At 37.7% G+C, this 13,955-nt stretch overlaps 1 protein-coding gene across 2 annotated transcripts in view; it reads right to left on the bottom strand.

Moving 5' to 3' along the window:
• LOC145680886 (uncharacterized) overlaps window positions 1-3,607 on the bottom strand; it is a 54,865-nt gene extending 51,258 nt beyond the window's left edge. Inside the window, exon 1 of one of the 2 annotated variants that reach the window (XM_081752038.1) lies at window positions 3,182-3,607. In XM_081752038.1, the coding sequence (XP_081608164.1) occupies window positions 3,182-3,316 (135 nt within the window). In that variant the 5' untranslated portion in view covers window positions 3,317-3,607. The remainder of the gene's footprint in view (window positions 1-3,181) is intronic. The other variant, XM_081752037.1, reaches the window with a different exon arrangement.
• Window positions 3,608-13,955: the final 10,348 nt, after the last annotated feature.

Below are 13,955 nucleotides of genomic sequence, written 5' to 3'. Positions count from 1 at the left end.
AAACCTGACGTTTAAAAAGCGTTAGCAGTTGTCATTCTGTGTAGACTAGAACAGCCCTTCCCTGTTTCCTCAAGACATTTCCTTTATTGGAGTGGAAAGGGCTACTTAACAAAGAACATGGAATTATCCAAAGAAAACAGAAATGATGAATGCCTTACACTGTCATTTAGTGTGCATTATACAGGGCGTTTCAGAACAATACCGACAACGTTTGGGAGGTGATTCCTAACACCAAGATAAGATAAAAAGTATAGACCAATCTGGGTGCACAAATGCTTCCTTTCGCACTAAACTACTTACATTATATCTAAACTACTTACATTATATTAAGTCTTGTCTTACCTTGTTACCAACGTCTACTGTTTCAGTTGCTCTTCGTATTTTGCGGGAATGTTTTGTTGTTTAGTGAATATACTCTTCGTGAGAGTAACTTTTCATTAGCTTGCCTTTTGTCAACTTGCTTGTGTTAAACTTTATTCAACATAAAGACTAAGTTAATACACACTTCGAGATAGAGTGTGTTGTTTTGGGGCGAGAGTGAGTAAGCACACTTCTATAGTGAATTATGGTTTTAAATATTATGATTTGTTGGTATTGTAATCTTGTACGGTGTGTATGACGTGTTACCTGTGTGGTAGTTGTGAGAGCTACTCAATCGTGGGATATGGTTAACAGGTGGTTTTTATTTTAGTTTGTCCCAGGTGGATGTTATAGGGTCCATTTTTAACGTATGTGTGATTTTATTCGCAATTGATTATTTGAATATTGAAATAGTAGTATTTTTGGAAGGAGACCAATGAAAATGAAAGTAGGATGGATTAGTCATTGCCATGTTACATTTTTTTGCACTGCACTACTTGGAAATAGTTGGTTTCTTTTTTATTGTTTCGTTTTTTACAACTTTTAATTTTGGAGATTTTCTTTTACAAACATAATTAAATCATCACTGTCACTATTTTGATAAATATTTGCACTTTTTTATTTTAGTGTGATACCAACAATTGAACTTTACCTCACTTTACTCTTTCCCCATACATATGCAATGGGAATGCAAATATGAAATGGAATTTTGGTGCAGATTAAGATTACAGGCACTACTTTTTAGAGAATTCACAGATAAAATCTCTTAATTTACAAAGAATGAATCATATTTAGTAAACTTATTTGTATAGACACCCAACCTGCAAATCAGTGTATTTTATGTTTACAAGTGCAGCGTTACTAGACTGAAACAACTGCAAATGCTAAACGATGTTAAATAAATGAAAGAAGACTACATTAGATAGTATTTTCTGTCCATGGAATACTTTTGCACACTGTACAAAGGATGTTTACAAATGTAGCGTTACTAGCGTGAAACCATTATAAGTGCTATAGGAACTCGTATTACTACGAAATCCACATGGCAAGGTTCTAGAACGCTGATCCGCACACATAGGTAAACTAGTAACCACGTTGATTCTTTTCTTAATCAAAACTCAATACTCAATTCACTGTGATACCGAGCGAGCGATACCGAATGAAAGTGGGTTAGTAGCTATGTTTATTACTTTATTTACTACAACTCAATTCATGTGAACCAGTGTTCTAGAACCCTGCAAGGTTCTAGAACACAGGTCCCCCTTCCCACTGAGCTGTAATAAAGACAGAAAATAACGTGCCTTGCGAGGTTCTAACCCGCCTTCACTCGCTAACGCTCGGTAGGCAATACTATGTGAATTAAATATTAAAATTTGGCACAAAAAGGAACTAACCTATATGGAGGAACCTGTGTTCTAGAACCTTTCCATACACGGACACTATGCCACTCTTCATGAATTCACTTATCCAAGACCGAGGCAAGCACCCCTAACACTAGAGGTGAGAGAGAATATGAATAAATACACTTGCTTATGATAATCGTTATATAAAAAACGGGTATCTTTAGTATCTCTTCCAATCTCGCACATGTAAGATCTCCTGTGTTACTTATTTCACAAAATATAGCTGAGCGAGCGAAGGGGGTTAGAAGCGCCGTAGGGCTCGTTGTTTTGTATCTTTATCACAATTTAAAAAAAGAAAAAGGCACTCGGTTCTAGAGCCATAAAACGAGTTAGGGTGATCCTAAATGCCATCCATAAAGAACTTAGTAGAACCCTACAATTAGTGGAGTAAATGTAGGGGTCTACATTTAATCTCCTACATTTAGGAGAGTAGGTAGGTACTCCTGGTGATATCTCACGAACTGTTCCGAGGATCCGGTTCGTTATGAATCGGTTCATTGAACGATTCAATTGAAATGAAATGAAACTTTTAGGTATTATGTCCAACGGTTATGACGGTTAGGCTAAAGAAGACGGCGATGATGAGAGATGAGTGAAATGGTGGAATGAAGAAAGTGGGAGGAAACGGGAGAACCACGAGGAAACACACGAGCACGGTGTTTGTTCAGCACAAAGTCCACACGGCGCGAGCTGGGATCGAACCAGGGAACCCAGGCACCGGAGGTGAACGCTCTACCACTGAGCCACCGCGCCCCCCAACGATTCAATTGAATGAAAGGGCCTAAGTAAACTCTTGTCGAGATCCGGTTTTCAGAACCGGTTCCGGACCTGGATCCGAAAGCCCCAAAAGACCGTAAAGGAGGCACAAAGTTCACCTTCAAAACACTGCAAAGAGGACCACGCGCTTGTGCCCCTCAGAAAAAAATTTTGGTCCACCAGTGGGAGTTTAGCCAAATAAGGTTGCTAGTTTGCCTGTTTATCCAATAAGTTTGCCAGTTACCCAGTTTGTTTAGTCAAATGAGACAAGCGGCCGCCTGCCTCTCGCTTCTATCATTTCATCTAGCACACTGTTCACAGTCTGCCAGCAGCTCGGGTTGACCGTAGGGATGGCCACAAAGTTCCGGGTCCGGTGGAACCTTTGAGATCCAGTTTCCAGAACCGGTTCCGGAACTGTATCAGTCCAGAGCCGAAAACCGATTCCACCAGGAATTGGTTTTGGCCATTCCTATTTTGTAAAATACTGACAATATATTACCGGTATTTTGTAGTTGTTCTTAATTGTATAATATTTCCCATCAGACATTTGTATATATTGGTATACACTTTCTACAAGGCCTAAATTTACAATTCTCGTACAGCAAATGATCAAATTTAGATTAATTTCACGGAACAAACATCCCTTAATGTCATATGCTTACTTTGATGGGTAAACACTTCTCGATTTCCTTACGAAAATTTCGGTTCTCCTTTCTTTCACCAAATATACTTAGGAGAATTCCATCACTCTCCGTGCACAAACGACATATATTCAAAGCTGTATTTATAACTTTCATCTTCTGTTTTATCGCCGACTTTTGCTAATGTAAACACCAGAAAAGCTGAGTTTTTCCTAAACAACTGTAGTATACATTGTCACAAGAGGATCCATTAATGGCACTAGCTGCTCAATAGATAACTCTTCCTAGTTGCGACGTCATATTTATGTCTTCTTTGCTTTTTGATGACTATAAATAATACAAATTCACTAATATAAATGAAAAGAACACTTGTACGTAACAAATGGATCACTTCTTCCAAATACCACTTTAGCTCAGACGACATCACTTACATCAGTGCTGCCAGAGCCTTACAAACAGGTTTTCCCATATTTCCTCTAATTAGATCTTTAGATAATATTTTACACAAAATGAGAACTTCTATATCTTTTTTGAATTAATAACTATTTAAATACTTAAAAGAAAGAGGTTTGGATTAGTTTGGGGGGGGGGCTAAAGAGAAGCGGGAAAACGTCCTCGGAAAAGAAGACCCGAAGAAATTACACTGGAGACAATGGCACGGAAGCAGGGCCGGCGCGAGGGGGGTCTAGCCGTGCCACCACCCAGGGTGGCAAGTCTAATAGGCGGCAAAATTTGAAAAAGAAAAGAATACTATCAAATATAATGCTTCGTAATAGGATCACATGGAAAAATAAAATTGTGTTCACCTGAGAATGTAATTGAACTTACTTCACTCACATTCAAGAAAATACTCACTCAGGAAATTCAGAGCATTGCTCCTCATTTTCAATTATCAAACTACTAGCCACAGGTATCTCGTTCAATATTTCCCTTGCAGCGGCTAGACAAGATTTTGAGCTAGAGTGCATAAGATTATCAAGGTGTCTTTTTATACTTTTTCTATTCACTAATGTTCTACTACTCCGCTCCAAGTATGCAAAAGGTACACTCTCACTTGAGACAGGCAGTTCTAGCCTGTAGCATCTAGAGACATTTAGGTTCTAACAGCGAATTTTTCACCAATTTACAAATTGTTCATTTCGAATATAGTAAATCGTAGAGCAAATTTTTTTCTTGAGAAATGTTTCATTTTTTGTATAGCTAAAAAAAAGTTTATGACTCTTTTCTGCGTCAGTTCAATGTTGGGCCATACTAAAGGAACATATTAGCAGTCTCACTTTAAAATCATTAACCACCACAAGGTGGGAGAGCCGAATTGATGTTCTGACTCAGTTATCAAATAGGGGAAGTTTATGATGGCTTACTTCAAATAAGTAATGACAATAAAACAGATAGAATGGTCTCCCACGATGCTCTGTGTATAGCAAACCAGCTGCGTTAGTTTCCTTTCCTTTACTCATTCATTGTCTGATATTTATTTATTTATTTATATATTGAACAATTTCCCAGATACAGCATAACTTTGCCATTTTACACAGGGACATGCTAACAAAAGAAAGAAAAAAAAACAAGACAACACTAACAACAACATAGAAAAAAAAGAGTGTAAAAGTAAAACTATTCCGTCAAAGCTCGTTTAATTGCTCTTTCAAACACTGGGTAGCTCGAAAAAATGTCCACATCAGTTGTTACTTGATTATAACTGTTTGGTATTCTATAAAAAAGAGACCTCTGTATAACAGCCAACCTAGGACGGGCAAGATGGAATAGGTGGGTATTCCGAGTGATGCGGGAAGGGACACGTAAGGATAGTTCCTGAAGTAATATTTCCGATCTTAAGGTTCCATTAACTATTTTATGTAGATATTTCAGGTCAGAGATAATTCTGCGTACTTCAGGAGTCTGAATATTAAGATGTCGCAAGAGCTCCTTCTTAGATAATATTCGAAGTGCAGGAACACGAAATCGGACTATAGCAATGAAGAAATTGAGAACAGAATCAAGTCTGGAGAGATGTGTAGGTGCTGCCATGGCCCATATGGGAGAGCAGTATTCGATCTTGGGCGCTATTAAAGTCTTATAAAAAGTTGCTAATGAAGTAACAGTGCGTAGTTCGGTGAATCGATAAAGAAGTCCCAACATGCGCATTGAATTCTTTAGTATTGAGGAGATGTGGTCAGAGAAGGTGAGTTTTGAATCAAAGATGACACCAAGATCGTTATGACTAGCAGAATGTGTGATAGGGGAATCGTTGATATGGTATGTGGAGGGAACAGGAGACTTTTTCACAGTAATAGTAATACTGTCACATTTCTTACTGTTGAGTTTCAAGTGCCACATTTCACACCAGCCTGTAAGGTAATTTATGTCTTCCTGTAGAGCAATTGTGTCATGGAGACACGATATTTCTCTGTATAACTTACAATCGTCAGCAAAAAGCAGAAGGCCACTAGGTTGAGCTGATAAGTGCGTGTAGAGATCATCCATATACAGGACAAACAGTAGAGGCCCAAGTACACTCCCCTGAGGCACCCCTGAGATCACGGGTTGGGGGTTAGAAGTCGCCCCTGAAAGAACAACTCTCTGTTTACGGTCCTTCAAGTAGCTTGTGATTAGAGAGAGAAATTTGCCATGTACATTAAATCTATTGGAGAGTTTATAAAGAAGATGAATGTGACTGACAGAATCAAAGGCCTTCGAGAGATCAAAGTAGATAACATCTAATTGAGTATTGTTATTCATACATTTGACTGCACAGGAAAGAAGAGTACTTAAGTTTGAGAGACTTGAGCTTTTCGGTAGAAAGCCGTGCTGAGAACTATGGATGTAAGGTGAGGTGAATTTAAGTAGCCTGTCTTTAATTATTTTTTCGCAGATAATTGATATTACAGAAAGAAGAGATATTGGCCTATAGGAGGATACATGATCTTTAAGTCCTGATTTATATATTGGGGTCACGTGAGCCAGTTTCCAACTGGTGGGATAATACCCTTCCTTGAAGCATCTATTGAATAAGATAGATAGAGGAACCGCAATAACTGAAGCAGTTTTGTTGAGAAAGAGAGGACTAATTTTATCAGGTCCAAGTGATCTATGTGGAGATAACGATAGCAAGAGAGCCAGAACTTCGCCCGGGGTGGTAGAGAGAATGGATAAGGTGTTCGAACAGATGGGGTGGAGAGGAGGGAGATGGGTTGTAGACGAAAGGGAAGTAAATGTTTTGCAGAAGTAGTTATTGAAGAGGTCTGGTCTTTGATCATCACTTGCTTCAGTATTTTCATCTTGAATTGTTGCCGGTATGCCCGGAGATTTTGTTTTAGATTTAATTACAGACCAAAAGACTTTAGGGTTACTAACAGTAAAATCACCAATTGAGTCCATGTATTCAAAATATTTACGTCGCTGTACCTTCTTGGCAAGACTTCTAATTCTAGCAAAGTTTTTATATGTGTAGTCACTCGGATGTGATTTCCATAGAGTCCAGGCAAGCTTTTTGTTTTTAAGAAGGTCACGAAGTTCATTGTCGTACCAGACCGGAAACCTGTTCGATTTTGATGCTTTCACCGGCACAAAGTCCTTTATGGCTGAGTGGACAACGGATGTAAATAAGTCCACAGCGTCGTCAACAGTTCCTACCTCTAACAAACACCAAGGAAACAGTTCAATAGCCCGGCAGATGTCCCCCCAGGGGGCTTTCTTCCATAGAAGTTGTGACCTACTTTTGAGGGGCTGGTTTGTAGTAGTGGAGGGGAGGAAATCGAAAGAAACATCCAAGGAATCGTGATCCGAGGGAAAAAGATTTCTGCATGGGACAACACAACGAGGTTCTAAGTTAGAAAGAATGTAGTCAAGATTGCTATTATTGCGGGTATTATGCATATTATGTTGACCTAGACCAAGTCCATGAATAAAATTGTCCATGAAATAACTGTCGTTTCCATCTTTAGCGACTCCATGCTTGCTGTCCTGCCACGTGATGGAAAGGTTGAAATCACCCAATAGGATGACGTCACCGTGTGACAACGCATGTAACAGTGAGGCATGGCAAGCTTCTAAGATGTGCTGGGGGGTGTTCTTGTGCGGCCTATAGAAGCATCCAATAAACACAGAACGACGCTTTGGAATAAATACTTCCACCCATATAAGTTCACAATCCCGTTCGAGATCCAGTCTTGACTTTTTACTCCACATAACCATAGTAAGCAAAAATCTTCAAAACATCGATTCTCATGTGTTGGATGCAGTAGGATTTCTTGAAAATATATCTGGGTACTTTGAGAAAAGAAATTATCCAAAGTTTCAATCTTAGTTGATGCGACAGAGTTGGCATCAGCACTAGATATGGATGATCCACGGATATGAAATACAGTGCAAGCTCGAAGTCGAAAGAAGAGGAGACAGTTTCAGTGCGAGGCAAATGATGAAGCTATTGAAGATCTACAAACAAGATACAAGATCGATTTTTATTACAAAGTTCTAACGCTTAGCTATAAGAGAAAGGTTTGAACAACTTATATACCACGACGAGTATTTCGATTTACTTTACAGTATAAGTAATTTTAAAGATATGCCACCTGAACTTTTGTCTGAAAAGTGTACTAAACTTGCCAGCATTTTAACAAACGAAGAATAGAAAGATATTAACCCCAGTGATTTGAAAGACGAACTGAAAGTGTTATCCGCTATAATTAAGCCTAAAAGTTCACCAAAAGAGACTTTAAAATTAATTAATGAACATAAATTTGCTCCCAAAGTCAGTATTGCACTTGGAATTTTGTTAACCTTACCGGTAACAGTGGCAAGTAGAGAAAGACGTTTTTCGAAACTTAAGCCTATTAAAAACTACGTTCTTACATATCTGAAACACGCCTGAATGGTCTAGCGATAATATCAATAGAACACAAACTGGCTAAAACATTGGACTACGCGAATGTGATAAAGGAATTTGCTTATATCAAAGCAAGAAAAGTTTCTTTCAAATAAGGTATGTTAAAGGAGCAGTTCGACTTAGAAATGCATTTTTTACAATTTATTTCCATTTGTAGAGTTGAAAATTCTAAAAGGAATGGTGTTTGTTTGATCGCGATACGTTCAGTTGTTAGCGAGTAACAGAGGAAGAAAGATTTTGTGATGACGTCATAGGTGGGCAAGTAGCGAGAGCAGGCTTACACACTACACAGTGCCAAGCATTTCGTTTGTGAGAGGTGCGGTGGCACGTTCTAAGTGCGGTTTCCTTTTCCAGAACTGATTGCAAAGACTTACAAATATCATCTGCATGTAGAAAATGATATTTGATGGTGGGCTGTACAAACGTTTTTATATTATAAAACGTATCCTATAAAGCATGAGTTCAGCGTTTCAAAAAAAAAAAAAAAAAAAAAATCGAAACCAGTATGTAAATAGATGGCGGACGAGATTGCTGCAATACCTAAGTACCTTTTCTTTAAGCATTCTTCCGATTCCCGAACATAAGTATGTTCATTTTCACGTTTTGTTGCAATTTTTAATGCTGACCCTATGATTTTGTGCTTCAAGGTATGTACAGGAGCGCAACATATGAGGCAAAAATGAAATAACATCTGTAAAGTTTGCCAGAATACGAAAAACACTTCACCGGTTAAATTTCTTTTATTCTCATAGCTGTCCGCGGAACAACTCTCATCACCCGTTTCATCATTGTCACATGATACAGAGAAATTAAACGATGAATCAATGTCTTGAGGAACAGTCATCGTCACTGATTCCTTCTACAAGCCGGTATATTTCACTCCCTAATTCACATTGTATAGCTTATTTCTAAAGCAGTATCTTCAGAATCATGAGTGACATCGTCTCTATTACCCTCTAATGCCTCGTCTTGACTACAACCGTTAATTGCGTCTTGTACGATATTTGTACGTTGGTAACTGGACATAGATCGGTGCTCGTTCAATGGCTCGGATTTTAAACCTTTCAATAATATACTTGGAGCAGCATTCTTTCTGTTTGCGTGTAAATAATTCTCCTGGCATTAGCCAGAAGTGGATGTAGACGGTAAAAACTCAGGAGGGGGGAGTCAGAACCCAGACTATGATATGTATATCATGTTTACTAAAAACTTTCAAAAATATCTAAATAATAGTTTAAATCAATTCTGTCACTCAAAAACTGGGGGGCCTAGGCCCCCGGCCCCAGCCTAGATCCGCCACTGGCATTAACTTTTCTTTCAGTAGACTTGACTTCTTGAAGGCAGGCTCTTCAAGATGTTTGGAACACGAGTGATTTTATTTGGTACATTTTTTCCCATTGATTTTCTTGAGCCATAATTTATATCGATCTGGTGATTTCTCACGACTTAGAAACGTAAGAAAAGATACTTTACGTCCTCAGCTTCAATTGCACAAGAATTATAACCGAAAACACAGCAGGTGTTAGGCATTTCTATTTCACTTCACAGACACAGCACGCGCTGTACTAACACATGTTTTCTACTTCACACTAGTGTTTCTTTCAGAAAAAAAAATCCGGGGGGGGGGAGGCAAAGGGACACTTAGTATTCGGCGAGGCACATTATTTTTACACACTACTATTATATTTATTACATTATAGACGTATTATTTTGGACTTCTCCGGGGGAATCTCTCAGAGCTCCGGGAGACAGTGCCACCCTAAAAACATGTCTGGAAGAAACACTGTTTCGCACAACAAACGTAATTACTGCTCTCTCTCTCTACTCTTTTTTATACTAATGCTATAGGAAAAACAACTAACAAAAACTTCCCTCAAGAATTCAACAGAGCAAGACTGCTAACAAATCCAAAACACAATCTATTAAATCCAATGCACTATTAAAGGTTTATCAGCTGCGTACAAGGGAGTGGTTGCTGACTCACATTGAGTTTCTCGCTTATCCCACCAATGACGTCACTATTTACGATTCATCAAAAACAAATGTCTGTAGAAGCTGAACGAGACGGCCTATCAAGATATAAAAAAATACGGGTCTCTTATTTTTTGTTACTCTTTCTATTGCACCAAACTTGTTTTTAACTCGAACTGCTCCTTTAAGTTTATGTATCTCTATTGTGTTTAGTACATTATAAGGCTTAGACTAATCACTTAGATTTACCGTAATATCTGATTTACTAATTATCTTTTTGCTCCATACTCTATTGAAAACGCCTTTTGATATAAAATAAGCCTAAAGATTAAAATTCTTAGTCATGACTAAAGTATATATATATATTTTTTTAATTTTATTTTCTGTATGCGCTTCTCTATATTACAGATATACAGCGAAATCGAGCATACTGAATATTGTGTCAGTATAGAGTCGTTTAAATATTACGTAAGCATTCCAGAAAGGAAGTTTTTTTTTTGTTTACTTTTCCATTCTATACATGTTTTTACATGACATTTGAACGTCATCTATCAAAATAAGGTTTGCGGATTAAAGGGGCGGCATGTGAAAGCACCGCCCAGGGCGGCAAAATTGCTAGCGCCGGGCCTGCACGGAAGAATTAGTATGAGTGTGAGAAGGGGGGATTAACGTGGATGTCAACCATGAGGCTGTGAGTCCCCGTCACATGCAAACCGCAATCAGTGGGGATTTGCCATAGGCGTAAATTGCACTTCCGAAACCCGCGCACGAGCTCCTGGGGCGTAATATATATATATATATATACAGGGTGGGCCATTTTAATTAATCCACGGAAATATCTGAAAAATGATAAAACATAGAAGAAATGTTTGAAGTACACGTTATATATTGCTAAGGGGGAAAACCAATTCTGCCAAAAGTACCCCTCCTCGCCCCCCGTAAATGGGGGTAACGGGGGGTAACTTTGAAATGTCAAATGGGAACATGGGTCGAGTAATACCTCGTTCGAAAGGTATTGGAAAACTAAGTAACGCTGTACCAAAAGATGTTTCATATTGTGCACCAGTTTCAAAATGGCCGCCATGATATAGTTCGGAAACTCCAGTACCCGTAGTATGAAAACCATTTAAGGTAAATGAATGGAACAAAATTGAAATACGTAAATATCATAGGATGATCCCTGTGATCCCAGTGGCCTCCCTGAAGGGGTCTTGGGAGCTAACTTCAAAATTTCAAATAGTAACATGAGTCGAGTGGTACCTCGTTCGATAAATCTTGCAAAATCAAACATCTTGCAGGAGAAAACGATTGAGGTGAAATGGCAGTGTTCTCAAAAGGCCGCTAATAGTTACTCAAAATGTAACTGTGGCCATCCGCATTAACTCAGTGCACCAATTCTCTATCCATGAAGTCTGCCTTCCAAACAGCATTGGGTAGGTCAAGCGTACGCCCGAACCGTTGTCCGGTCGGACATTGAAATTTTGAAGTTAGCTCCCAAGACCCCTTCAGGGAGGCCACTGAGATCACAGGGATCATCCTATGATATTTACGTATTTCAATTTTGTTCCATTCATTTACCTTCCATGGTTTTAATACTACGGGTACTGGAGTTTCCGAACCATATCATGGCGGCCATTTTGAAACTGGTGCACAATATGAAACATCTTTTGGTACAGCGTTACTTAGTTTTCCAAGACCTTTCGAACGAGGTATTACTCGACCCATGTTCCCATTTGACATTTCAAAGTTACCCCCCGTTACCCCCATTTACGGGGGGCGAGGAGGGGTACTTTTGGCAGAATTGGTTTTCCCCCTTAGCAATATATAACGTGTACTTCAAACATTTCTTCTATGTTTTATCATTTTTCAGATATTTCCGTGGATTAATTAAAATGGCCCACCCTGTATATATATATATATATATATATATATATATATATATATATATATATATATATATATATATATATTAGGGATGGCCAATTCCGGAATTTTTACTTTCCGGAGTCCGGAAAGTAAAATCGGAAAATTCCGGAATTCGGAAAAATTCCGGATTTCGGAAAAAATTCCGGAATTCAGAAAAAATCCGGATTTCGGAAAAATTCCGGAATTCAGAAAAATTCCGGAATTGGGAAAAATTCCAGAATTCAGAAAAATTCCGGAATTCGGAAAAATTCCGGATATCGGAAAAATTCCGGAATTCAGAAAAATTCCGGATTTCGGAAAAATTCCGGAATTCAGAAAAAAGCCGGATTTCGGAATAATTCCGGAATTTGGAAAAATTGTTTTTTCTTTTTGTAATCCTAAGAATTTTGTTCAAATGCAAACGAACAAATTTCCTTGTTGTAATCCTAAGAATGTATGATGCAAGTTAAGCTGAAACTTACATCCTAAAGTATACACTACTCAATCTTCCCATGGTTAATGAGATGTAGTCCAAAAGTACGATGTACTCCTAATATTTAATTTTTGTTTTACTGTGATATTGTCCAGAGGTAATACATATATCACACTGAGATAAACAACTTGACATAATGAAGATATCATACGTAGTTTTCCAGAAAATCGTAAGAAACAAATTTTTATGAAGTTAAAATATGCATCGCTTGTTACCAGTGTGATGCAATTGATAACTTTTATGCTGGAATAGTCTTATTTTTATTATTATTATTATTATTATTATTATTATTATTATTATTATTATTATTATTATTATTATTATTATTATTATTATTATTAATCGTTTATGTACTGTAAAAGAAAAATATGAACCGTTAAGTAGTAGATTTTATCTGTTGTTTTTTTATATCTTCTAACAGTAATAACAAACTGCTTGTAAATACGTAATGATTATCAAGGACAATGGCATATTAATGTAAGGACTACTCTGCAGACTAGCAATAAACAATAAACAATAACAGATAAACAATAGTTGCAAAAAAAAAACTAACTTGGGCATGTCAGAATGTTCGCGAGAATATAAGGACGCATTGAGACTCTAGCAAAGAGCGTTGTGTTATTATTACTCAAAGGGCCGTACGATGGAGGCTAATGTTAATGGCACTAATGAGCACTTACTTGCTCTAACGGTTAACCTCATTTTTGAGATGATTCTTAGAAGTGGGCGTGTTGGCATGCAGTTAGAAGACTTATATCCATTATTTAAAAAGCACACGTTATCTGTGAAGTACTAACGATTTGCGTCACTATCGAACACTAACATAGCACTAGCGACGTTTAAAGTCGAAATTGGAGTCTGACGTAAGTGGCTTGTCAACTTCACGGACATTATATTTTCCTTGAATGCGAAAATTTTGCGCCCGGGAAATTTGCGCCCTACCACAAAAATAGGAAAAAATGCGCTCGCAATATATTTGCACTGGGATGTTTGCGCCCTACCGCAAAAAGAGGGGAAAATGCTCCGGCTATATATTTGCACTGGGATGTTAGCGCCCTACAATTCAACTTATTTTTGCATTGTGTAAAGTAACTTCCACTCACATTTGAACTAGGCTTGCCTCTCATCGTCTCAGTGAGTTACTCCATCTGTTATAATATTCCGAACAAATGAAAAAATACAATTTTAGTTCACTAAAGGGCAATCCATACAAATACAATTTTTCATTATACTACAAAATTTACAATAAAAGTATAAATGACTGATATATAATTATTTATTAATATAATCAAAGAGTATAATTTAATCTACAAAAGGCTGTTTGGTTCTACCCAGATATCTCTGTTCACAATCCTTGCGAGTTGTTTGGCTTTTCAGGACACAAAATATAGAAAAGAAATGTAAAGTGAATGTAAAATCAGTTCAGTAATATTATCGAGAAAACTATGTACAGTGTGTTTACTTGCTGGAATTACACTTCAAACACACAATTGCGTTCAGTCGTTCTTTCAGAAAAAATGTTCCGGGGGGCACACTTA

The sequence above is a fragment of the Thermobia domestica genome, chromosome 3, assembly GCF_964235325.1.
Source record: "Thermobia domestica chromosome 3, izTheDome1.hap1.1, whole genome shotgun sequence".
Lineage (NCBI taxonomy): Eukaryota > Metazoa > Arthropoda > Insecta > Zygentoma > Lepismatidae > Thermobia > Thermobia domestica.
The sequence above is the reverse complement of the archived record's forward strand: the minus strand, read 5'-3'. Positions and strand labels throughout refer to the sequence as shown.